Source organism: Cetorhinus maximus, chromosome 11 (assembly GCF_964194155.1).
Source record: "Cetorhinus maximus chromosome 11, sCetMax3.hap1.1, whole genome shotgun sequence".
Taxonomy (NCBI): domain Eukaryota; kingdom Metazoa; phylum Chordata; class Chondrichthyes; order Lamniformes; family Cetorhinidae; genus Cetorhinus; species Cetorhinus maximus.
Window position 1 is genome coordinate 45,202,367 of NC_135889.1, and position 24,622 is coordinate 45,226,988.

Below are 24,622 nucleotides of genomic sequence, written 5' to 3' on the forward strand. Positions count from 1 at the left end.
CTGCAACAGAACCTATGAGATCAACCGGTGCTGAGACTATTGATGATGAAGATAAACTTCTACCTCACACCCTTGTCAACTCCCTCTTCACCCTCTTTCTGAGCTCTTGCATGGTGGAAGCTGCAGATGGTGTGACCATTTCCTTCCTGTTTGCTCCCTATCCCTCTCTCTCAGCCCATTCCTTCCCTTAAGCTTTTATGCTTTCAGATACCCAAGAATTTGTGCCTGGCCAGCTGCAGCACACACAGGAGGAAAAGAGGAACAAACCCCACACAATGATGAGGAAGTACTGTCAGGTTGCAGATCAGCCATGAGTTCATTGACTGGCAGAACAGGTTCAATGGGCTAAATGTGCCCATATTTCTATGAAACTCACAGCTACTAGTTCAGTTACTGGTACTGCACATTTCTTAGAGGTTAATACATAGTTAGGATTGAGTGCACTGCAGCCAGGTTAGGGGGAAAGGACAGTTTCTAGGGCAGCTCACCAGAGATTGAGATCGCGGGTGGCTTCTGCTACAGTGGATTCAGATGAGGACTTCAGTGGAGAAATACCCAGAAGGCTGAGATGCTTGGTACATTGGTAGGCCTTCCACAGAGCCTTCTGTCACTGTCAAGGAACATGACAGAGTCTGGCTTCAAGATGGCACAGGGCATCATGCTGAGTTTGGAGCCTCCTGTCCAGTGTGGAAATGGTGGCCAGCTCCATGACTGCATTAGCAGACCCAACAGTAATGAAACATCTGATGACTGTTGTCTGAGCTTTCATTGCCATTCAGGAGAAAGCCACCCAACATCTAGGTGCTGCAGTGGACTCAGAGAGAGGATATGAGATCCATGCTTATTGCCATATAGGCACAGTGATGCTATTATGGCTGCAGATCTTGGTGCTCAAAAGGGCATGTAGGCTCTCAGGATGGTCCAGCATTCTATCCTCCTGAATACTAGGGTTGTTGAGCTGCCGCCTTATTGGAGTGGCCTTGGCACATTGGTGCACAAGCCTTCTGTTCTCTGTCAGAATGACAGCATTCATGCTGCCAGTGCCTTTTCTGTTGACTCTCGGCCAGGCAGCCCAGACTGCTGTCACCAATGCCATGGTGGTGCACTCTGAAGCCAGACCTCAAGGCCCAGAACTATTCAAGGACATCCTCCAAACCTATCTGCAGTCTCCCTCACTGAAAGTCAGCTGCCCTCCACCAGCCAAGCTGCAGCCACTGGGGTAGCATTGCGCATGAGCAGTAGGCCAAACAATGACACCCACAAGACAGGCATTAAGGGAATGCACAAGGCTGAGTATTTAATTTCTGTTTGTATAATTGGATGTGTTGTTGGATAACGATGTTAAGGAAAGATTTTTGTTGGTGGCTTTTATTGTTGGATGGTGACCAAGGGGATGCTGTGATGGACCATCTCAGATGGATGTAATGGTGGGTCCATGGTAGTCATTGAAATTGGAACCAGATAATCATTCTACCTGACTAAAAGGAGTTTAGGATGCCTCCTCTCTGACTCTTTCTGATCTTCCTCTTCCTCCTCCTGAATAAGCTTCCGGATCCCTGGACGATAATGTCTGTATCCACATAATGTGGAAACTCTTTCGAGTTATCAACAGTCACAGATTGCAACTCTTTCGAGTACAATCACAGTTCTTGGTTTCCGGGAGTGGGACATGAACCCACAACCCTCTGATTCAAAGGCGAGGGTGCTATGAACTGAGCCACATGCAGCAGACTACCATGAACTTCAACTGCAGTGCTCCCCTAGTGGTTGGCAGCAGAATTGTTGTTTCAGTAGACCGATTATCTGTTCCAAGTAGCTCCCTGACTCACATGATAGCCCTACTCTGCTTGCATGCTGGGATGGTGGAGAAGGGTCATCGCTGGGTAGCCCTTGTACCCAAACAGCCAACTTCTGGTTACTTTATGAGCCATGGTGGGTAGGACCAACTGGTGCAGGATGAATGCACCATGGCTGATGCCAGAATAGCAGGCATTCACATAAATGATCTTGGCAGGTCACATACCAAATGCATATTTATAGAATGTAGGTTGTTGCAGTTCCTATACCATCTCCATAGACATGGGGAGTGGGGGGGGGGGGGGGGGGGGGGGTTGGGGAGGGCTGCTCCTCAAAGAAGAAAAAGATGAACTGCTTTCATCTGGAGTAGATGGCCTCTCTGGCCTTCAGAGACTGCAATGGACAACATACTGGGAAATGTTGCTGTAATAAACTTGGGGTACTGGACAGGTTTCTTGTTAGAAACAATAATCTTTATTTACAGAGCTCCTGATGAAGTTACATGCTTGTACCTAGACCAAGGCTAGAAAGCTCCGCCCCTAAGATTACCCACGCTTAGGGTAATTCAACTGTACAGTCACATGATCCTCATAACAGTATGAAAGGTTTTATTTACAATCACTACGTTCCTCCCCCTTTAATTTTGTTTTACCTCTCTTATTTACAAAAATATCTTAACCCATTTCATATACAAATATATACAGTTCATGCAATTATAGATTTAGTCTTTGAGATGGTTTTCTGATTCGGGTAGAGCGATGTAACTCTGCAACTTGAGATTCTTCCATTGGATCGACTTGACCAGCACCTGCAGCATCAGGGACATCCTTAGACAATGGCAGTTCAGAATTATTTACTTTTAGTCAATCAGAGACATCAGGTATATCTATTCCTTGGCAATCTGGCAGCTCAGGGATCAAAGTTTCGACTTCAATTTCAAGTGGAGTAATTGGTTGTTGGAGTGTCTTTCTAGTTCTGAGGTGATCAACGTGTTTCCTAACAATCCTGTTTTCTACTTCCACTTGGTATGACAAAGGTCCTGTTTCAGAGACGATTATCCCAGAAACCCATCTCGGTCCAGGTGCAAAATTTTGCACAAAAACTGTATCTCCTACAGTAAATTCTCGATCTTTACTGTGAACATCATGATTCACTTTCTGACTCCTCTGGTTTTACTTCACCTTCCCCTCTAAGTTATGGAATAGTAGACTCGATCTTGTACAAAGGCAGCATTTCATTAGCAATCAATGCAGTGTTGAACCAGTAGTTGCATCAGGAGTCGTGTGATAGTTGAAAAGAAATCTTGAAATTCTAATGTTCCTTCGGATAGTTTCTTCATGTCTGTTTTAAAAGTTTGTACTGCTTTTTCTGCCAACCCATTGGATGAGGGGTGATATGGTACTGCTCTGACATGTTTAATCCCATTTAGGTTCATGAATCTCTGGAATTCCGCACTAGTGAAAGCAGTACCGTTATCTGACAGTCCCAAGTGCGCCAAATTCCAGATTCTTCAGTGAGCTAGTGGGCCTCATGAAGGCACATTTTCAGCCTAAACCATCAGTGATCATGCAAAGATTCAAGTTCAACTCTAGAGTAAGGGCCCCCGGTGAGTCAATCACAACGTATATCGCAAAGGTAAATTAGTTAACGGAGCACTGTGACTTCGGAGATACTCTAAATGACATATTGCAAGATCGTTTGGTTTGCGGCATATATGACAGTGCCATTCAGTGCCGTTTACTTGCAGAAGTTAAATTAGACCTGAAGCGCTGAAAGGTTACTCACAAATTGAAAATGGAGGCTTATCCGTCATATTTGGAGTAAAGAAATTTAATCAATATTTGCATGGTCGACATTTTACCATTGTGTTAGATCACAAACCACTGCTGTGTTTGCTTAGTGGAGATAAGCAATCCCACCTATAGCCTCTGCTAGAATTCAACGATGGGCTTTGATTTTGTCAGCGTACGAGTACACTTTTATGCACCATCTGCTAGGCCATGTACACTAAAACATTGGTGCAGCTTTTCAATAGTTGCACACGATGTAGGTAATCTCACTTCATACACATCCATCCACTTTGACTGTGCGTCGATGATCACCAAAAACATGGTGCCTAAAAATGGACCTACATAGTCTACATGTAGTCTAACCCAGGGTTGACCAGGCCTCTCTCACGGATGCAGTGGAGCTGAAACAGGCAATTTCCTGCTGTTGCTGACACTGGAGAGTGTTTAATCATTTTCTCTATATCACTGTCTACACCTGGCCGCGAGATATAACTTTGTGTGAACATTGTCATTTTCAAAGTGCCTGGATGCACACTATGAAGCTCTGTCAATTGTGGTTCTCTCCCTTGTGAAGGGATGATGACTCTTGCTCCCCACAACAAGATACTATCTTGACAACATAATTCAGATTTATGAGCATAGAATGGTTTTAATTCTTCAGAGACTTGTGCATTTGATCATCCTTGCATTACCTTTCTCGGGCTCTTGATAAAATTGGATCCTGGTTTGTCCAATTCTTTATCTGCTTCGCACAGACCAGTGAGGAATCCAGGACATTCAATACAAGTACAACTTCTTGAGGTTCTGAAGCATGTTTAATGCTATCTGGCAAAGGAAGATGACTGAGGGCATCTGCATTTGCTCTATGCACACCTAGACAGTGCATTAAAGTGTACTCATGCGCCGACAAAATCAAATCCCATCTTTGAATTATAGCAGAGGCTATCGGTAGAATTGCTTTACCTTCACTAGACAAACACAACAGTGGTTTGTGATCTGACACTATGGTGAAGTGTCGACCATGCAAATATTGATGAAACTTCTTTACTCCAAATAAGATGGATAAGCCTTCTTGTTCAAGTTGTGAGTAACCTTTCTGCGCTTCAGGTCTAATTTAACTTCTGCAAGTAAACGGCGCTGAATGGCGCTGTCATGTACACCGCAAACCAAATGATCTTGCAATATGTCATTTAGAATATCTCCGAAGTCACAGTGCTCCGTTAACTAATTTACCTTTGCGATATACGTTGTGATTGACTCACCGGGGGCCCTTACTGTAAAGTTGATCTTGAATCTTTGCATGATCACCAATGGTTTAGGCTGAAAATGTGCCTTCATGAGGTCTACTAGCTCATTGAAGAATTTGGAATTTGGCACATTTGGGACCATCAGACTACTGATTAGGTTATTGGCGTCTATTACTCGTCTTGTTCCTGCAGACACCTAGAAGAATTACATTCTGTTTCTCCTCCGCTGTTATTTAGTTTGCCACAAAGTAGAAACCTAGGCGCTCTATGTACTGACTCCAGTCTTCGATGGACGAGTTGTATGGATCAGTTCCACCGAAGTGTGGCGTGACTGGTGAGTGTACTTTTCTTTCTTCCCTCAAAATTGAAATACTCACATATGAGAGGCGAGGTGCAGCATCGGCACTACTTATCCTCGTAATTGTAATAAACTTTGTGTACCAGACAAGTTTCTTGTTAGAAACAGTAAACTTTATTTACAGAGCTCCTGATGAAGCTACATGCTTGTACCAAGACCAAGGCTAGAAGCTCCGCTCCTAAGATTACCCGCACTTAGGGCTGATTTGTCTGTGCAGTCACATGATCCCTATAACAGTATGAAAGATGTTACTTACAATTACTACAGTTGCTAATGTCTCCTGCTCCTGCCTGGAAGGACGTGAAGGCATAAGAACATAAGGGCAACGGTGACCTTTAAAGCCACCATCCTCGTCCTGCTATGATGTTGGGTTGTAGGACTTGGCACAGTTCAGTGACCGTGTTCTTACTGATTCTGAGTGGTGTCTGGCACTGCTCCTTGTTTAGAGGATGAGAAGGACTCTAGAAATACACTTGCTAGATAGGGCCTTCTGTGTAGAGCCTTCCTCCTCCTCCCTCGTCCCAGAGCTTTCCCTCTATGCATCTTCTGCTCAATTCCTGGTCATGTTGCAGATCAAGAGGCACTGCAACAGCTGCCTCCATACCTGGGTTAAGTATTCCTCTGTCCTCCCTGATTGTAAGCACTAGCTTTCAAAAGCCAACTTCATAAACACAGCACAATCCTTCAATAAACTCAGACTAAGCAGAAAAGCGAGTCAAAAGCACCTCACCTGGAACTTGTTAAATGGCCTTTTAATTAGTGCTGGTGTAGAGCCCAAATTGCAGCTAAATGCTTGATCTTTGCTGTGAATTAATTCAATAGATCTGTGTAGCCCAAATTTGGAAAATGGGTGCCAGCTAAGTGAGTAGGGTAGTATGATGTCATACTATTGCCAGCTCTGTTTCTTCTGGCACTCTTGGGACACCCAAATGAGTGCCCTTTGCAAGACTGTGCCTGTGCACCTGCAGATAGGGTGATTGGCTTCTGTAGCACCGCCTCAGCAGCATTATGCATCCAAATTTTGCCCCCACATCTGTGAAAGACATGAGAGGATGCAAATGTTGATCCTCAAGTTATATTATAAGCTATTTTATAAGTAGCTTTAGGGCAGCAACTCTGACAAAGGTGAAACTGCTTATAGATCCAGTGAAAGTGGCAGACCTGAACTTGTAATGATCAGCAAAATGCTAGATTACAGGGATTGTGATCACAAGTACTTTCCCATTTCTGGTACAGCCACAGCAAGGTCAATTTGAGTGCTACATCACTGGCCTCAGCTGACAGCAACTAACTTAGTAGACCAGGGTTCAAACCTGGAAACTTGTTAATCTGTGTGGATGAGTGCCACACTACATGATATTTTCAATGATACAAAATGAACTGTACAGCAGCTAACTGAACAGATGAAAAATGCATTGGTAGTAGAGAAGAGTGGATGTCTCAAAACAGGAGGACAGGATTACAGGAAATTCTGCATATTCAGATATAAGAATGTTCTGATTACTAGAATATAATTTTAAGGAAACGTGATAGAGATTTTACTATTATAAAATATTTGCCAGTAACTTAAAAGACTAGCACTAACTGGGATATGATCGCTGTAGCATGCATTATCATATATATGACACAATATAGTATCAACCTACAATGTGAATAAGACATAAATTAGCTATCAATGAATGCCTGGGAAAGGTGGTATAGTACTACAAATCTAAATTCTATAAGGTTAATAGATCTGCACAGCATCACAGTCTGTTGTTTGTATTTGCATAGGCAGATTTAGAATTATAGATATTTTAGCACAATTAAAAACAATAAACATAATAATGCATTTTACCTATGACAATGATCGTGGATGACTTCTCTGACTTGAGCAGATTGACTAAAGTTATGATACCTGTAGCTGACAGTGTGACCTCATCCATATCTACGATCACCTTGGCTAATATTATCATCTGTACCATGTGGAAAAGAAAGAAATTACTTTCAGATCTTTAGCAATCCATTTCATGGCCCAAGGGCCAAATAATCTTTTCTCATCCTATGAAACCTCATATTCTTTTTGTTTTGTAACCTTCATTCACATATAAACCTCCATCCACATAATTGGCTGTTAGTCATCTGTTTTCAACCTTCAGTGTCAAGAGTTTTCACTGTAAACATCACAACATGTTTAGTCATATGAGCTTGTGCATTTGATGCTAGATAGCACATTCAATCAGTCGTGCACCTGATTTTTTTCTTCTGCGAGGAATGAGGAAAGTGTATCTAGAAGAGTTTTGCATTCAAAGAATGAAGTCTGCTTTAGGTATTGTGTATAATGTCTCTTCCCTCTTCAGGTTGCAGTGCTTCAAAAAAATTCATTATGAAACCAAAGCAGATTTTTAGAACAAATTAGGCAACCAGAAATAGTTTAATCTGAATAAAGATAAGACACTGTCAAAATACCAATTCAACAACAGAAATAGAAACAGAAATAGAAAGCATCTAAGGCAATGTGGATGCAGTCCACGGCACTTTTCATACTGGGGAGGCCAGCGATCTGAGTGAAGCTAGAGCTTTCTTGTCCTGCTTCACTCTTTTCATGGGGAAGGAGATGTATATTCCTCCTGGTGTAGAGAGCTTTGGTGACTTCCCTGTTAAACTGGAGACTGCAAACACACATCAGAAAAGATATTCAACCATTAAAAAAGAGGTTCAAGGTCTGGTGTCAGTGTTGCAGCACGTCGAAGTTTGTGTTGCAAGCAATTCTTCAGAAAGAATTGTTTATACAGACCACAATCCTTGAAACTAGAATGTCAGACTGTTCAGATGGAGTTTATTACTGCAACTGTTTAATTTACAGATTATACATGTGGCAGGATGAGAAAATTTAATTGTAGATGCATTGTCAAGAGTTTAAAGTTCAAAGGAAATTGGACATTTGAAACATGGACAATGGACTGAAATTACCTCTGTTGATACAAAAGCCTTGTGTATATTATCATGCAATGCATGCACCTGCTAATGTAATAGTTTTGTGTATATAGCTAAGTATAGTAAGTAATGTGAAATGGGTTGAGAAAATGGATCATCTTTTAGAATTATGATGATTCATTTTTCCATAAGGATGGAGATGTAAAGAAATTTACAGTTTTTCCAATATTACTGTGAAGCAGGCTTGTGGGGCTGTGGGTGTGTGTGACTAATTTAATTAGACTGAAGACAGTCAGACTGCAAGGTTTAAATCATCAAAGGGAAAAGGTCTAACAGGAAGCATTTTGAAGTGGAAATGAATGAGCTAAGATGGGATCCCTGTAGGTACAGCCTGAATAGGAATCTGGATTAGGAGATAAATGAGGAGTGAATTTTTAGCTGTTGAATCTCAAAGAGACATAACAGAAAGTTTTATAATTGACAAAGACCATAAATAAATAAAGCAAAGTTATTAAGTTTATTTTTCCCGAAAGTGGTGGCTATAATGGCAACATGAAAGATTTTTAGATTCTGGGAAAGGTAACTTTCAAAGGAAGGTTAAGAACAATAGGTTTAAAGATAAAAGGTGAGAAAATATATTTAAGGGTGGGATAAGAGGGGTCAGTGGCCTTGTCAAAGCGATTAGCGAGGAGTGCAGGCTATCACTTGCTGCTGGTTGCTTCTGTGAACAGGAGAGCTTCATTTCACTTCAGAGCTGTATTCAGAGAATTTAGAGGCTTCAGTTCAGGACTCTGTTGTTTTCCAGGCCCCTGGAGGATTCATACCGCTTGGGGCCTTCCAGGTATCAGACAGCCTTCCCTTACTCTGGTAATGGGGATTGTGGTCTCCGCTGGAGGCACCTCCTCTGAGGAGGAAGAGAGGGCCAGAAGGGGAAGGAGGCCAGGTGTCCAGGGGAGCGACCTGTGGGAGGAAAGGTGCAGGCACAAGGGGTGCAGGGCCAACAGGAAGTCCAAGGCGAAGGGGCCGCAGAAGACTATCCTGCTGCCAAGGTTTACAGGCGGCAATGAAGCTACCTCAATATGTCTGAGGTGCAATGCCGACGGATGCTCCATCTCTCAAGGGAGACAGTGACCTCCACCTGTCAGAGGATCGGCCTTGAGATTAGTTCTGACTGTGTGGGTGGACACCCCATGCCAGTGGCGCTGAAGGTCACAGTTTCCCTCAACTTCCATGCCTCCGGCTCTTTCCAGGGGTCAGTGCGGGATCTTTGTGGACTCCCAATTAGCTGCCCACAGCTGCATCAAATTGGTGACAGATGCTCTGTTCAGGTGTGCATTGACTTTCATTCATTACCATATGGACGAGGCCAGCCAGGCAAAGCGAGAAAGAGGCTTCGCAGCGATTGCTGGGTTGCCCCATGTCCATGGTGCAATCGACTGCACACATGTGGCCAGCAAGGTGCCAGTGAGTGAGCCCAGTGCCTTTGTCAACAGGAAGGGATTCCACTCCATGAATGTGCAGATAGTGTGTGATCACAAGATGCAGATTCTGCAAGTGTGTGCAAGATACCCTGGCAACTCCCATGATGTTTACATCCTGAGGCACTCCTAGGTGCCGGGTCTCTTCAGTGCTCCAGCCTGACTGGGATGGCTGGTGGGTGACAAGAGCTATCCCCTCAAAAGGTAGCTCACGATGCCTTTGCGCCATCCAAGAAGAAGCCGAGCAGCGGTACAACAGGAGCCATGCCTCCACAAGGGTGGTGGTAAAGAGAACCATAGGCCTTCTGAAGGTGCGCTTCTGCTGCCTGGACCATTCAGGGGTGCACTCTAACTGCCCCCCAGATCGTGTGTCACTGATAGTGGTTGCATGCTGCACTCTCCACAATCTGGCACTGGCAAGGGGGGACACAGTGGAGGAAGAAGGTCTTTACACAACTGCACAGGCAAAAGATGATGAGTCCAGTAGTGAGTCCGAGGGCGAGCATGGCGAGGAGAATGCTGAGGGCATTAGATGCTGACCTGGGTAACCTCCAAGGAGCAGGGACACCCGGGATGCTTTGATTCATTGCTCCTTCAGTTAGCCTACCAAATAAGAACTACGACCACATGCCAGGGCTGCAGGCTCCATGCTCGATCCCTGACAGGACCAGTTCCTTGGTCAACAACATACGCTATGTGCCTTTGCAATAAAGTTTCAGGAGACACACGTCCATCATAACATCATGGCCTACTCTGCACCTGCAGAACAAATGAAGCATACAGAGGCTAATTGCACAAAATAACATCTCATTTACTTGTGAATGTGAAAAGTTGCAGAAATTAACATTAACCAGTATTTTCCATCACGCCATTAAAAAAAGTAAAGAAAAATGGGGGAACCAAATATCACCCATGATGAGGCCATGTTGTGCTTAAGGTGCTTCAAGTTTTCACTTGAGGGTGCTATGTCTAGGTGCTCCCACCTCGCTGGCACCGGCATTGGAGACCAGCCTGCTGACTCTGCTGTCTTGTCGGCCTTGATGACCTTGGCGGGCATCCTCTGGCCCTTGGAGTCTGTGCTGGCCCTGCCTGGGAAGGAGTGGCCAGTGCCACGGCTGGCATCTCCCCACTTGCTGCAGCCTCATCTGATGCCACAGTCACTGGCAGAGGGGCGGAAGAGCTGCTGCTGTCATCTGGAGCACCCTGAGAGGAGCCCACAGAGACGACAGGCAGCTCGTGCACCAATGTCAGGTCACATTGGACCTCCCTGCTCACCATTGATGGGTGGGCACCTAACGTGGATATTGAGTGCCCAATTCGTCTCCCACCCTGACCAGCTGAGGTCATTGCCAGTGTGAGGGCTTGCAGGTCCGAGTGCATCCCCAGGAACCCCTGTTTGAGTCCCTGGAGGAGCCTCTCCTTGAAAGTCACCACTCTCTCCATGGAGGAGGCATTGCGCTCGGCCATGAGGGTCAACGCAGCGCTTATGCCCCACATGGACTCCTCCACAACGGACACCATGGCATGCATTCCCTCATGTATCTCCGCTAGATCCTCCCACACGCTCTGCTGCCTCATGGATGAGTCCAGAGGCCCATCATCAGTCACCGACTGAGCATTGCCCTGGTCCCTAGTAGTCCTCCGACTGCCAACGCCCTGGGCACTCTCTGCCTCTGCTTGCACCTCAAGCGAGTGTGAAATTTCCTCACCAATGTGCACCAATTGACTACACAGCCCACCAAGGTGCTGGTATCTGCACTGGTGCCTGCTTGACAGAGAGGGTGTGACGCAGGTACGTGGTGAGATGGTGGTCCTCAGGGGTCAGGGGTTCAGGCTCCTCATGATGACCGGCTGCTGGTGAGCCTAAAAGGGAGAAGAAGGACATGTCATTAGTTTAAGTCATAACACTGACACTGTGCGTGCCTGGCACCCGGATGAGACAGAGATATGCATCATGGTGCCCTCGTCTTTCAATTATCAATGGGGATTCCAGGTTCAAGGCTCACAACAATGTAGAGACTACTCTGAAATGGTTGCAATAACTGACATTTTCACCTCAGTGCACTGCACTCTTACCTTCCTCTGCTACCCAAACCTCACTACGGCCGCTTGACCAAGGTGCATGGCACCTCTGAATCACCAGGGCCTCCTGCTCGTATTGCGTGAGGATGAGGAGGTGTTGGTGTCCCCTGCCAGCCGTGACCTCTCAACTTTGTTATAGGATGCTTTCTCCTGAAAGGGCAGAGGATCATTGATTAGTCCATTCTCTACCTGTAGTGTGATTGTAGCCTGGCCAACCCCACCTGAGGAACGTCTCGCAGGGCTCAGCCGATTTGTAACCCTGGAGCCGCAAGACACTTAGTCTAAGCAGCCAGGGCTCACTCCCTTGGCCAGCTCCTGCCTCATTGACATTTGCCACTCACACTCTAACACCTCTGAGGTCCACGGGGAGATGGGCAGCTCTCAACTGTTCTGTAAAGTCACCCATGCCAACACGGTACTCACCCTTCCCGATCGTAGGAGATCGTTGAATCGCTTCCAGCACTGCACCCATGTGCGCCTCACTACATCATGGCTGCTGACCCTGGATGCCATCTCCTCCCAGGCCTTTTTTGTGAGGTGGGTGGGGCCCTCCTCCTCTCATCCCTGGGGACATGGGTTTCTCTCCTCGCTGCCACCTCCTCCAGGAGGGCTGCGAGGCACTCATCTGAGAAACGTGGTGCTGACTGCCCCATTGACCTACCCTCCTGCCTGCTGTGTCCACCCGCAGTGGTTTCCATTGACAAGACTTCAGCATCCTCCCGTGGAAGCCTTCCAGGGGCTGCCGAGGTCACATTTGAATTGGCTGCCGGGTTGCCTTTGGACCCAGCGGACATCATGCCCCTCCCCCGCCTGCCCCTTCGTGCTCGTTCCCAAGCTGCGTATCACGCTGGACGGGCCTTAATTGGCCTGCCCGCATAAAATCGTGGAGCGCTGCTGATCACGGGCGACCACCCCTGCCCGCCCCTACCAATCCCACACGGCAAGGGCAAAATTCTGCCCTGGATGTTTCATAGATTAAGAATCTATTGGGACTGTTGCCTGGAAAAGGATGTTTATTTGTGTGCCTAGCTAAGTCGAAATCTTTTGGGAAATTTTATAAGACTAACTTTAACTGTAATCTTGTGTGTTTAAGTTTTCTTTTCTTTTGTTAATAAATGTTTTAATTTAATATTTAAAATCTCCAAAAGTGGTAGTTGAATCTTTACTTCTGACTTCAGTGCACATACCTTCTTGTAATAAATCCAAATTGCAAAATTGTTGTGATAGCCTGACCAAGTTTTCCTTTGGGATTTGGTTAGCCCAGAAAATACTGCCTGCCATATCATAACACCTGCTACAGCTTGAAAGGAGACCATGGTATAAATGTTAAGAGCCATGGTCACCTTGATCGCCACAGTACTGACCATGCTGGCGCAGGTTCAAGTTGTGACTGCAACAGATGATCAAACTGGATGAAAGTCAATAGCTTCTTTTGTGAAGTGAAAACACCTCAGGCATTGGGCAGGATTTTTGGGTTGTCGGGCAGGTGGTCCCGGGAGTGGCTGGGAAATGGTCTGCCGCCCACAATCGGCTCCCGGCCTCGATTTTACGCTGGCTGACCAATTAATGGCCAGCCCGTAAAAAATGTGTTGAGAAGCTCAACGCTGCCGGGGTGGGGGCAGGAGGAGGATGAGCGCAGAAGTCTGCCCATGCATTGGGGAGCTCGCAATGAAAGCTCCCTGAAGGCAGAGAGCTGCCTCAGGAGGCTGAACAATATAAAACCCTTAAATAATGATGTGGAAAATATGAAAAAAATGTCCCCACATAGGACTCACTCACATGAACATAGACAGAATAAAAATCCTGTCAAAACATTTTAAAAAAAATTACTGTTGGAAACCTCATCCTGCCCGTGGATGGGGTTTCCTCAAAAATGCAAAGGCTGCCTGGCCAATTCGCCCACCTGCCAACCATGAGGTTTGACGGGCAGTGAAAAATAGCAGTCATTGATTGATTAATAGCCTTAATAGGCTTCTTAATTGTTGGCGGGTGTGCTGCCGACTCCTGTATGTGCCCGCTGACCGAAACATCGCGCGAGTGCGCGATGACGTTGGGATGCTCACCCAATGTCATTGCAAACTATTTTATGCCCGATCGGGTCAGCCTTGCGTCCGCCAGCGGGATGTAAAATTCTGCCCATTGCTTCTCAGTAAAATTAATGTGGGAGGGATGTTCTTTGATAAACCGCTGAGTACGGCCTCCTGCACAACACCATCTTGATGCTCCTTCTCCTCCTCCAGTTCCAAAGGCAGCCCTACCACACTGACCATGGCCAGAGGTAACCAAAAATAGTGCAACCCCAGCAAAATCTTTGTTCTTTGCACTGAATTTCTCAGAGTGATAAAACACACCAAAAAGGACACAGAAGGTAATTAGCAGCCATAAGTGACAAACTGGCAACTAATCTCTCTAAGCTCTGCATGATCCCTTTAAATAGCACTGGTGAGCAGCGTTCCTGTCAGTTGGCAACAAATTTTGCAGGCTAAGTTCAACATGTGGATTGTTGGGTACTGGAGCAGACAAAAATCAGAAATCAGTTCTGCAAGATGTGCAGGACCCTTATTTAAATAAGTTACTCGCTCTTCTAGATTCTTGTGTGCACTCTTGTTCCTGTTGGATAAGTTTGATTCAATATAGTTTGTGGTGCACTTTCAGCAGGAAGTGTGTGCGTGTTATCTGTCCACCATGTGGTATGCTTAGGAGGTCATTTAATGTTCCAAAAATGGGCACACTGCAATTGAATTTTTAGGGCATACAGTTGATTGGGCAATGCTAGTCGGACATAAACATTAATTAGCATGAGAGATTGTTCTTCTGGAAGAATACCTGAAATGCAGCATAGGCCTGGTTCAGTTCTTTTGTGGACGACAGAAGATTCTGGAACACTGACATCTCAATGCCCCCACATTCACGTATCAGGAGCTCTTGCTTTGGATTGTTGAATGCGAAGAGGGCTAAAGCACTGGCTACTCGTAAACAGACATCCTGAAAAAACAGGTAAATAATAGTTAAGTGCAATAACATTTTATCAGTAAATTCAATAGAAATTAATACAATAAAAGCAGAAACATTTAGAGCCTTACAATTAGTTTAATTGATTGTGAATAAATATTTTCAGTGAAATGAATATATGCATTTTTAGTCTCTGTACATAAAGGAATTGGACAATTGAACCCTGCTTAACTTGATAAGAAATGCATTTGCTTTATAAATACAGTTAATTTTAATTTACACAATGAGCCCCTTAGAGGTGTGCCTGTCACCTTTCATGTGTTGCAACACTCCTTCTATCTTGAATCATATCTGACGAACTTGTGGCGAAGTGTCCAGAGAGCCAGTTGCTCACTGCATATTACATTCACGATATTAGCTTCCCTGCAAATACTTTTTAGTAAATAGACAATGCACACAATGAAGTAACACTATATTTCACTATATGTTGCTGGGAATTTTGGATACTTTTTCCTTTACAATTTTCTCTCCATACCCTTGCTCTGAAGGTGGTTACTCATGTTGAGATGGAATAACAAAGACATTGCTAGCACACTGAGTGGATATTCTTAATGTGTGATTGTAGACAGTGATTGAACTGTTCAAACATTGTGGACAGCCTGGACAAGTTTATTCTTTCTTGATATTTACACACACTCTCAGGGGGAGTTATTGGGCAGGGTATTAATAAATTATCTAATTTTCTCTACCTAAGGGGTTTGAAATCAAACATCATGTCTCCATTGCATATTAGCAAAACATGGAATAAGAAGTTAACCTGAGACCTCCCAATATGTATGATTCAATTCTGATACGGAATTCTTGCGACTCATATTACAATTATGGTGTTTTTTTCATTTTCAGCAAACCTAATAAAAGATAACAAAAACAAAAATAGCTGGAAAAACTCAGCAGGTCTAACAGCATCTGCGGAGAGGAATACAGTTAACGTTTCGAGTCTGTATGACTCTTTATCAGATCTGAGGAAAAATAGAAATGAGGTGAAATATAAGCTGGTTGAGGGGGGTGGGACAGGTAAAGCTGGATAGAGGGCCAGTGATAGGTGGAGGCAAAGAAGACATTGCCAAAGATGTTATAGATAAAAGGACAAAGGGGTGTTGACGGTGGTGATATTAGCTAAGGAATGTGCTAATGATGACATTAAGTGTAGAAAGCAGGACGAGCAAGTGACAGATGGCCCTAGTGGGGGGTGGGGTGGGGGGAAGGGATCGAATTAGGCTAAAAGGTGGAGATAAAACTATGGATGGAAATGGGTGACTACTTTGCAGAACACCTTTGGTCTGTCCGCAAGCATGACCCAGACCTCCCTGTCGCTTGCCATTTCAACACACCACCCTGCTCCCATGCCCACATGTCCGTCTTTGGCCTGCTGCAATGTTCCAGTGAAGCTCAACGCAAACTGGAGGAAAAGCACCTCATCTTCCGATTAGGCACTTTACAGCCTTCCGGACTTAACATTGAGTTCAACAACTTCAGATCATGAACTCTCTCCTCTATCCCCACCCCCTTTCCGATCCCCTTTTATCCAATAATTCATAATTTAAAAAATATATTTTTCTTTCCCAACCTATTTCCATTATTTTAAAATTTATTTCCATTCATTGTTTTATCTCCACCTTTTAGCCTATTTTGATCCCTTCCCCCCACCCCACCCCCACTAGGGCCATCTGTCACTTGCTCGTCCTGCTTTCTACCCTTAATGTCACCATTAGCACATTCCTTAGCTAATATCACCACCGTCAACACCCCTTTGTCCTTTTGTCTATGACATCTTTGGCAATGTCTTCTTTGCCTCCACCTATCACTGGCCCTCTATCCAGCTTTACCTGTCCCACCCCCCTCAACCAGCTTATATTTCATTTCTATTTTTCCTTAGTTCTGGTGAAGAGTCATACGGACTTGAAACGTTAACTGTATTCCTCTCCGCAGATGCTGTCAGACCTGCTGAGTTTTTCCAGCTACTTTTGTTTTTGTTTCAGATTTCCAGCATCCACAGTATTTTCCTTTTATCCTAATAAAAGATAAATTTATGTAAAGAGTAATTATTTTAATATCCATTTAACACATTAAAATGTGGAATATGAATTTGATATTAAATTAATTTAAAATAATAGTGTTGTGAAATCCCCATTAAATATTTGCATAGTTGTGATCCTTTAAAATTTTCTATTCCATACTAATTTGCTACAGCCTACTTTGTCATCAGATTTAAGATGCTTCAATACAATCTTGTAGGTGAAGCCCCTTCTCTTCATTAAGACCTTCTGTAGTTCATTGTTTCCCAACACAATGCAGGCCAAGCTGTGGATCACTTCGGCCTATGTACAGAACATAAAAATGGAAATTATTGGCAATTATTACAATGAAAAAATCCATTAATTTTTAAAAAATTCATTAATTGATATGATTACATTTAATCTTCCAAATCTACCAAATAGAAGAACAAAGGCAGTAAGTGCATGGGAACATCACCACCTGCAAGTCCCTTCCAAGTCACATGCCACCTTGAATTGAAACTATATCACTGTTCTTTCATAGTCATTGGTTAAGAATCCTGCAACTCCCTCCCTAACAGCACTCTGGGTGTACCTATACCACATGGACTGCCGTGTTTCAAGAAGATGGTTCACCTTCTTGGTGAATTAGGGATGGGCAATAAATGCTGGCCTTGTCAGCATAGCTCACATCTCATGAATGGATAAAAAAAGTTTCCAGGGTAGTTGATTGGTTTTAACATCATTCAGTTTCATTCTTCAACTGAACCGAGAGGTTCATATTGATCACCTTCAACTCTAGTGAAAACAGTGGATCTTTCTTCTAATGATTTTTCTTCTGATACATTGACGAGCTGACATATGGGCTGAAACAGTATCAGCTTAAAAATCTTACACTTGGCATGTATGCAATTGATCTAAGCGCTGTAGGCTTGAGTCTGTAAATTACTCCAGAGTTGACACAAGTAAATGCAGCCGTGCACTATCATAACTCCTTTCCTTTGTTACCTGTACTTGGGGGTACTGTGTAGAGAAAAGCAAATCAAGAAGTACATCCATGCCACCTTCTTCTGTAATTTTATGTTGACTGATCGGATTATTTACGTGTGCTACACCTACAAAAGTAAAACAGATACAACTGTTATATTTGTATATTTAAGTACATAATTTATAGGGCTAATTGGATACATTAATACTATTGTCATTTCTTCATCTGATTGTGAAATAACTGAGAGTTATATATTTGTTTCTGATGTCATTGGATACTACGACAAAGAAATGGAATAAGTACATCTGCTAGGAAGCGCTGTGCTACACAAGGTGGAATGTCAATGGGGTTGTTTGTGTTGGATTTTAAGTAACAGAGAGAGACTCTGATTTTTGAGGAGGATTATGCAGGTAGCAGAAAAGGTCCTTTTGAAATTGTAAAGATTGCCTGTCATTCATAACATTGGAAAATAAATTTTCAAATTCACATTAGTGCTAGAACTTTTCACCAGTGAGAGTAATGTTTATTTAAACTGCAGGATTTCCTAAATAATAGAATGATGCTGCCAGACCTGCTGAGGTTTTATTATTTCATCTACTTCCTTGTCTTTTCTTGACCAGCCAACAAAACCCCAAAGCACTCATGTACTTTTTCTTTAGAATATAGATTTGCATTGACATAGCTTCTCTGTCCCTACATTTATACACTTTCTCATGCAGTCTTCTTCTCTTAGGCACTTATTCCACCTAATTTCCGGTGGTTTCACGATGAGAGTAAGAGGGAATTGGACAAAGTCCTTCCCCGCAAGAAATGGACCAGGTTTATGTCATAATGCATTTTTGGTGGTTGCTTCTTTTTAATATGCATTGAGATATACTATACCAATGTGAAAGTTTCCAATGTTCTGGCATGGACAACAGCTGATATTAAGAATGCTCATTTTAAATATGGATTCAGGGTTACTAGTTAATGATAAATATCCTGGAATCCATGGAAGGGACATGGAAATGTAAATTATAGATATTTTTAAACAATTTTTCTTTTTATGTCATTTTCCTTGGTGCATGGGATTTTATGACTTTTTATGTGACAAATCTGAAGATTTTGCAGTTTATTGCAATTCTGAGCATTTTGTTATATTGCCCTCTTTTCTGGCGAGGTGCAAATAAAATTGTTCAATAATGGCTACCTGCTGTGAATCCACATGGTGAGCTTCTCTCAGTGCGATACACAACAGAAAGATGGTGACGAGGATAGCATAGAATTCTCTGTAACATTCTATTTGAGAAATTAAGGACTTAAAAATATTGTGATGTACTTTTTGAAACTCCTGAAGTTTATTTTGTGAGGGTTTGAGCAATTTGAAAGTTTGTCCTTTGTGCACATTATGTTCAGGTACACAGTGAGTCAGCACAGTGTGTAATTGAAAAGAAAATAGCACTGAAGGCATATTTGGGGACAATGGGGGAATTCAACCCTAACAAAGAGGACTAGTGTAATTATGAACAAAGATTACGTATTTGGCTGAAAGTGAATAAACTAGGAGATGAGAGTAAATGTTTTCCTCACCATATGGGGCATAACGCTTTCGATGTGGTGTATAACCAGTGACGTCTGAGAGAGGCCAGTTCAATGGAATATGCAGAAATTAATGAAATTCTGGACTCATATTATGGAACAACTAAGAATGAAAATGCATTGAGAGTTGCATTTCATGAAATGAAGCAGTTGCCACATGAGACTGTTGCAGATTACAATCTTGAATTAAATTCTCTCATCACCTTACGTGTGGCACAAACTTATAAATCAACCTTAGAGATTTGTTTGTAGGAGGCCTAAAGAACAATAACATCCAGGCCAAACTTTTGAGCAAAGGCAATAAGCTGGCGTGGAAGGAGCACTGCAATGAGGCCACATCTATGGAAATGGCAGAAAGAGATAGTTGCAAATAGAAAGACAGTTCTTTTCCTAAGCCAACAGGGGAGGTCTGCTGGATTTTAACAAGATCCAGGCCATGGCAACGATGTTCACAGTCTCAGAGTCAGAAATTTAGATGCTACCGTTGGCATGCTAGCCACCAACCATCTGAATGCCCCCATTTCTAGTCAGTGCTTCACCTGTGAGAAAGTCAGTCATATCCAGATGGCATGCAAGAGTGGAGCACACAGCAATACACCAGGTCGAGATTGTGGTAGATCTAAAACTAGTTCAGGAATCTGGAAATCCTCAAATGTCCATACGATAGATATGGATATAAGAAGTTGATATTATCGAGTAGGAAGATTAAGAATTGTACTTGGTCCGAGAGCAAGAGAAACTGCACATGGAAGATGACAACAATGAAGATGTAATTTCTAGCTTGCAGTAAAAATGAAAGTCAGAGATTCACAACCTACTTTCATCATTGTGTTAGGGGGAAGATAGTAAGTGAGAATTTATGGTAAAGGAGAATTCATTATAAGGGAATGAATTACTTAAATTAGAATCTATAGGTAGGCCAGCGCAAACCAGTAAATCAAGTTAAATAGTTAAACCAGATGAACTTTGTACACTCACAGGGCTTGCAATCACCAGCAAGGTCCTGGGAGCTAGACTGGACATGAAGGAATTAAAAATAAGATAGATTGGGTGTCCTGGGAGTCAGACTGGAGACTTAGGTTGGAAAACAACTAAGATTAAGTGTGCTTTTCAACAGATAGGGGAAGGACAGATGGTCCTAGCTTAGATAGGAGGGAAGGTCTCTGCCTGGGTGAAAGGTGGAATGTACCTGATGCCAGAGATGTACGTAAAGTATAAATATGCTGAACACTTGTAATTTAGCAGAATGCTATCGCAAGCTGACTTGAGACAGTTCTTTCCTTGCAATTGCTCGAACAAACGATCGTGACCTGTACCTGAGCCTCCTGTGGTCCGTTTGTCAAAGTTACCACAACATTTGGTACCACTGCAGCAGTGTCTGTTATCTTGGAAGGAGGGTACAAGAAATCCCTAAGTCATACTCCCTTACGCAAAACTGGTATGAAACTGGTCAGTTATTCCAATAACAGTATCCCAGTGCTAGGTCAAGTTAGCGTTAAGTTGAAATATGATGATACATCATATTACTTGCCATTGGTTGTAGCAGAAGGGAATAAAGGGTGGAATCTTGTGGTCCGAAGTCTAAGTTTGGTGGCGGGCGGGTAAATTGGGGTGATTCCCTCTGGGCAGTAGGATGGCTGAACACGCGCGATCTTATGCTGTTCACCTCATTATTCACGCATCCGTATGAAGCACGGCAAACTTATGGTGTGCTGGGCAGTAAGTCGCCCTCCCTGCTGTTACCTCACGGGGTCGAAGGTCTGGGTGCCATATTTAAAGGCACCCAGACAGCCATTCAATCACTGCAGGCCAGGAGCTCTGGATTGTGCTTCAAATGCAATGTTAATAAGAAAAAATTGATCTTCAGCCCCACGGTTAAGCAATACCCTCCTGGAGACTCTCCTCCAGGCCGTCCAGGAAAGGCAGGATGCAGGATGGGAAAAGGAGGCTGTTCCATCTCACCACAGCAGCCTGGGAAGAGGTCGCCAAGGTGGTTAGTGCTTGTGGGGTCAAGAAAAGAACCGGTCTGCAGTACAGAAAAAGATGAATGATCTGCTGTGCTCTGCAGATCTACTCACTGCAAACTCACACTCTCATAAGGGCATCAGGTAGTCTAAGGGTTACAGTGCACAGGGGTGTCACACATGATGGGCAGATAGGGTATCAATATGGATTAAGTGCCAGCCACTTTAACCTCTCCATCTTATATTAGTCCCAGGACAAACGGCTTCTTAATCACTTACTGGGGAGGGGTCAGCAGCGACAATATGTGTGCATGCTCCTGAACTGCTCATTCACCCACTGGTCTCACAGTCAATCCTTCTGATTTTCTTCATGACAAGATTGCACATAACAAGCATGAACGTGCCAAGACCGGAGAGGGAATGGCAGAGATTCATCTGCTTAGCAGCTTTGAGGAGCAGGCCACAAAGATTTCTGGCGAGGAGCATGACTGTGCCTGTGGAAGGCGAGATTGGACATCCCAGGAACCCAATGAGGATGCATCCAGTCACCAGCTCCAATATGCACACATTGACTGTGAATGATCTTTAATGCACGAGCCTGCTTAGTCAATCACTAAATCTCTCTTTTCTCTATTCCAGATACCAGCAAGAAATGGCAAAGGACATCCACCAGGGCATGCCACAGCCCCAGCCCCCAGTCTCCAGCCCACCACTGAGGAGGAAGCGTTAACATCCTCAGAGGAAGCACCGTCACGGTGTTCACCTGTACCCACAACGAGTGAACCTCAGTGGGTCTGTCACGAAACTAATATTTTTCAAAATATATTGCAGGCTTATAGGCGTGAATGTGAATGGTTCTGTCTGTGTGCCTGAATTAGAGTCAGATAGATTGCAAGATTGAAATTATCAAAAGAGTTAGGTGTAAAGCAGACTTTTGAAATGGAGATGGACAAGTGAGGATGAGGGTTGCACAGATAAAGTGTGAATGAAATTTGCATTTTTAGATAAGTGAAGGGGCTGTTTGATTTTCAAGGGAATGGTAGGATATTTACAACTAACAAGATAAATAGGGCAAGGTTATTATGCTCATTTTTCCCGAAAGGAAAGAGGTCAGAGAGCAGGAGACCCTTAGCAGGCTGGGGCCCTATAGGCCTTGGGCCACCAGAGGATGCCTGCCAAAGTCATCTCAGTCAACAGGGCATTGCAGTCAGCAGGTTGCCTCCACCTCAGCTGCGGATGTTGGGGCTGCACCAAGACAGTGGTAGGGTAAGATAAATTAAGAAGTACTGAATACACACAGGTGTAGATTCATTGTCTATAGTCTGCACATTTGTAGATATATTTTTAATTTAACTGTTTCCAACTCTCATGGATTCCATTTTTTTATAGTTGCTTCAAAGTCTTGTGGTCAGTGAGGCTCCATAATGTTAGCCCCCACCTGAGCCTGATTCAGTTTTCCCCCATTATATTCAGAGTGATTAGTCTGTAATTCCACACATGCAAGATTAGGCACTGGCCATCAGTTGTCAGTGTGCTGCCTGGCCAATACTCCTGTAATCCAATTCTCTTTGCTCACAGTACTGTGGCCTCAGGAGATGTACTCATCGAGCTCATTGCATCTCCTATTGTTGCACGAATGTCAGTTGTGTGTGGATGGCACAATTACTTGTGGGGACTTAAATCTGTTACCTGTGTGCCAAGGTTCATTGTGAATGCAGTTTCAGGGGTCAGAGATTGTAGTTGGACACTGTAACAGTAACAATTAAAAGCCAGAGGCTACCCTAACTGTCTGGAGGAAGATGCAGTGGACGCTTTCAATGTCAAATGTCCTTTGTTGGTGATTTGTCAATTTGAGCAACCATGCAGCTAATGAGGCAAGTAAGAATACGATAGGCACATTAGTCTTGACTACAAGAGGGGTTTGAGTGTAGGATTTAAGAGGTGGGTGTGCATCTGGCTGAAGCTTTTGCCAGACCTCACATGGAGAATTGTTTGATCTGCTTGCCTCCTTATCAAGGGTGTCAACAGACTTTGGATTAGCACTCAAATCGAGTTGGAACTTCTTGCATGAAAGGACTTTTAGTGACTTATGAGAGAGAGCCTAGAATGGTCTTGTGTGCTGGACCATCTCAACTGTGATGTTATCAATATGATGCATAGCCAGCTCTCTCAGGCCACTGCAGGTCATGCAGGCAACATTTCCACCTTGGCTGGCTTGCCCAAAATGATGGCTCATGGTCTTGCCCTAATGCAAAGGCCATCTAGGAAAGGGACTTTCAAGGGTGTCGACAATTGCAGGGTTCAGAGTGGTTGCACCTCAGCAACCCATAGTCCATTTGAGGCACTCTCAATGAGGACACTACAAAGAAACCTCAAAACTTCACAGCATGATAATGCTGTCAAGGATTCTGGGTTTATGATGTGTGAGTGGCAATTGGGGGGCAGGAGCATGATCATCCCTCATTTATCTGCATTGAGGAACGATGTCGAGAGGACATATGGTGCTCTCATGCTGCTGCTTCCTGTTGACCCATCCATCTGATTCTGCTTGAAAGAGTAATCTGTCTGGTCAGTCCCCCCTTGGGAGCAGGTGTCAGGATGACAGGAGTGCATCCCTAGCTAAATATGTGTTCAAACTACTGATATACTGCCATGCACACTGACTTGGTGAGGGCATGTGTGAAATCACTATTCCAGTTAAAGTTGCTTAAGGTTGTGGGAGAAGGGATTGTTATTCAGATTCAACAATGGCCATGTATCGCCAGGGCTATACGTTTAGAGTGGTTTAGTGCATTCAAATGATCAAACCAACATCAGGGCAGATGATGAGTACTGATATTCCATTAAGCTCTAAGAAAGAATTGAACTTTTGAGAGCAAAATCTTTGTGAGCAAAAAGATGCTGGGGCCTTCCGGCCAGCAAAGGCGAGAAAACCAAACTATTGTGAAAAGTTGCCGGCACATTACACTTCCTGGAATCTGGTAATTATCAGGTTGTCACAGGCACATCTGCTGCATTGTACCCCTGCTGTGGCCTATTCATGTGGCTCGTCGCCATCCTCAGGATCACTATCAGCTCCATCCCTTTCAACATCCTCCTCGTCAGAAGAGGGATCTCGTTCCTCCATGTCTCCCTCAAACAAGCGTTAGGTTGTGCACAGTGCAGCAGACGACAATGATCCTGGACACTCTCTGTGGTGAGTATTGCAGATCCTTACTGGAGTGGTCCAAACATCTGAAATAACATCTTCAAAAGGCCTGTCATCTGCTCCATCACGGACCTGGCAGAGGCACGTGCAGCATTGTACCTCTCCTCAGCAGCACTCTGTGGACAATGATCTAGCGTCATCAGTCACAACTTCTGGGGGTATCCCTTGTCCCTGAGGAGCCAGCGCTGTAATTGCAGGGGTCCCTTAAAG

At 43.9% G+C, this 24,622-nt stretch overlaps 1 protein-coding gene across 1 annotated transcript in view; it reads right to left on the bottom strand.

Moving 5' to 3' along the window:
• ankar (ankyrin and armadillo repeat containing) overlaps positions 1 to 24,622 on the bottom strand; it is a 295,797-nt gene that overhangs the window by 14,814 nt on the left and 256,361 nt on the right. The window contains exons 15-18 of the mRNA XM_078551294.1: positions 17,683 to 17,789; positions 16,876 to 16,998; positions 14,495 to 14,653; positions 7,030 to 7,147 (exon numbers count right to left, since the gene is read on the bottom strand). Coding sequence (XP_078407420.1) covers positions 7,030 to 7,147; positions 14,495 to 14,653; positions 16,876 to 16,998; positions 17,683 to 17,789 — 507 coding nt within the window. The remainder of the gene's footprint in view (positions 1 to 7,029; positions 7,148 to 14,494; positions 14,654 to 16,875; positions 16,999 to 17,682; positions 17,790 to 24,622) is intronic.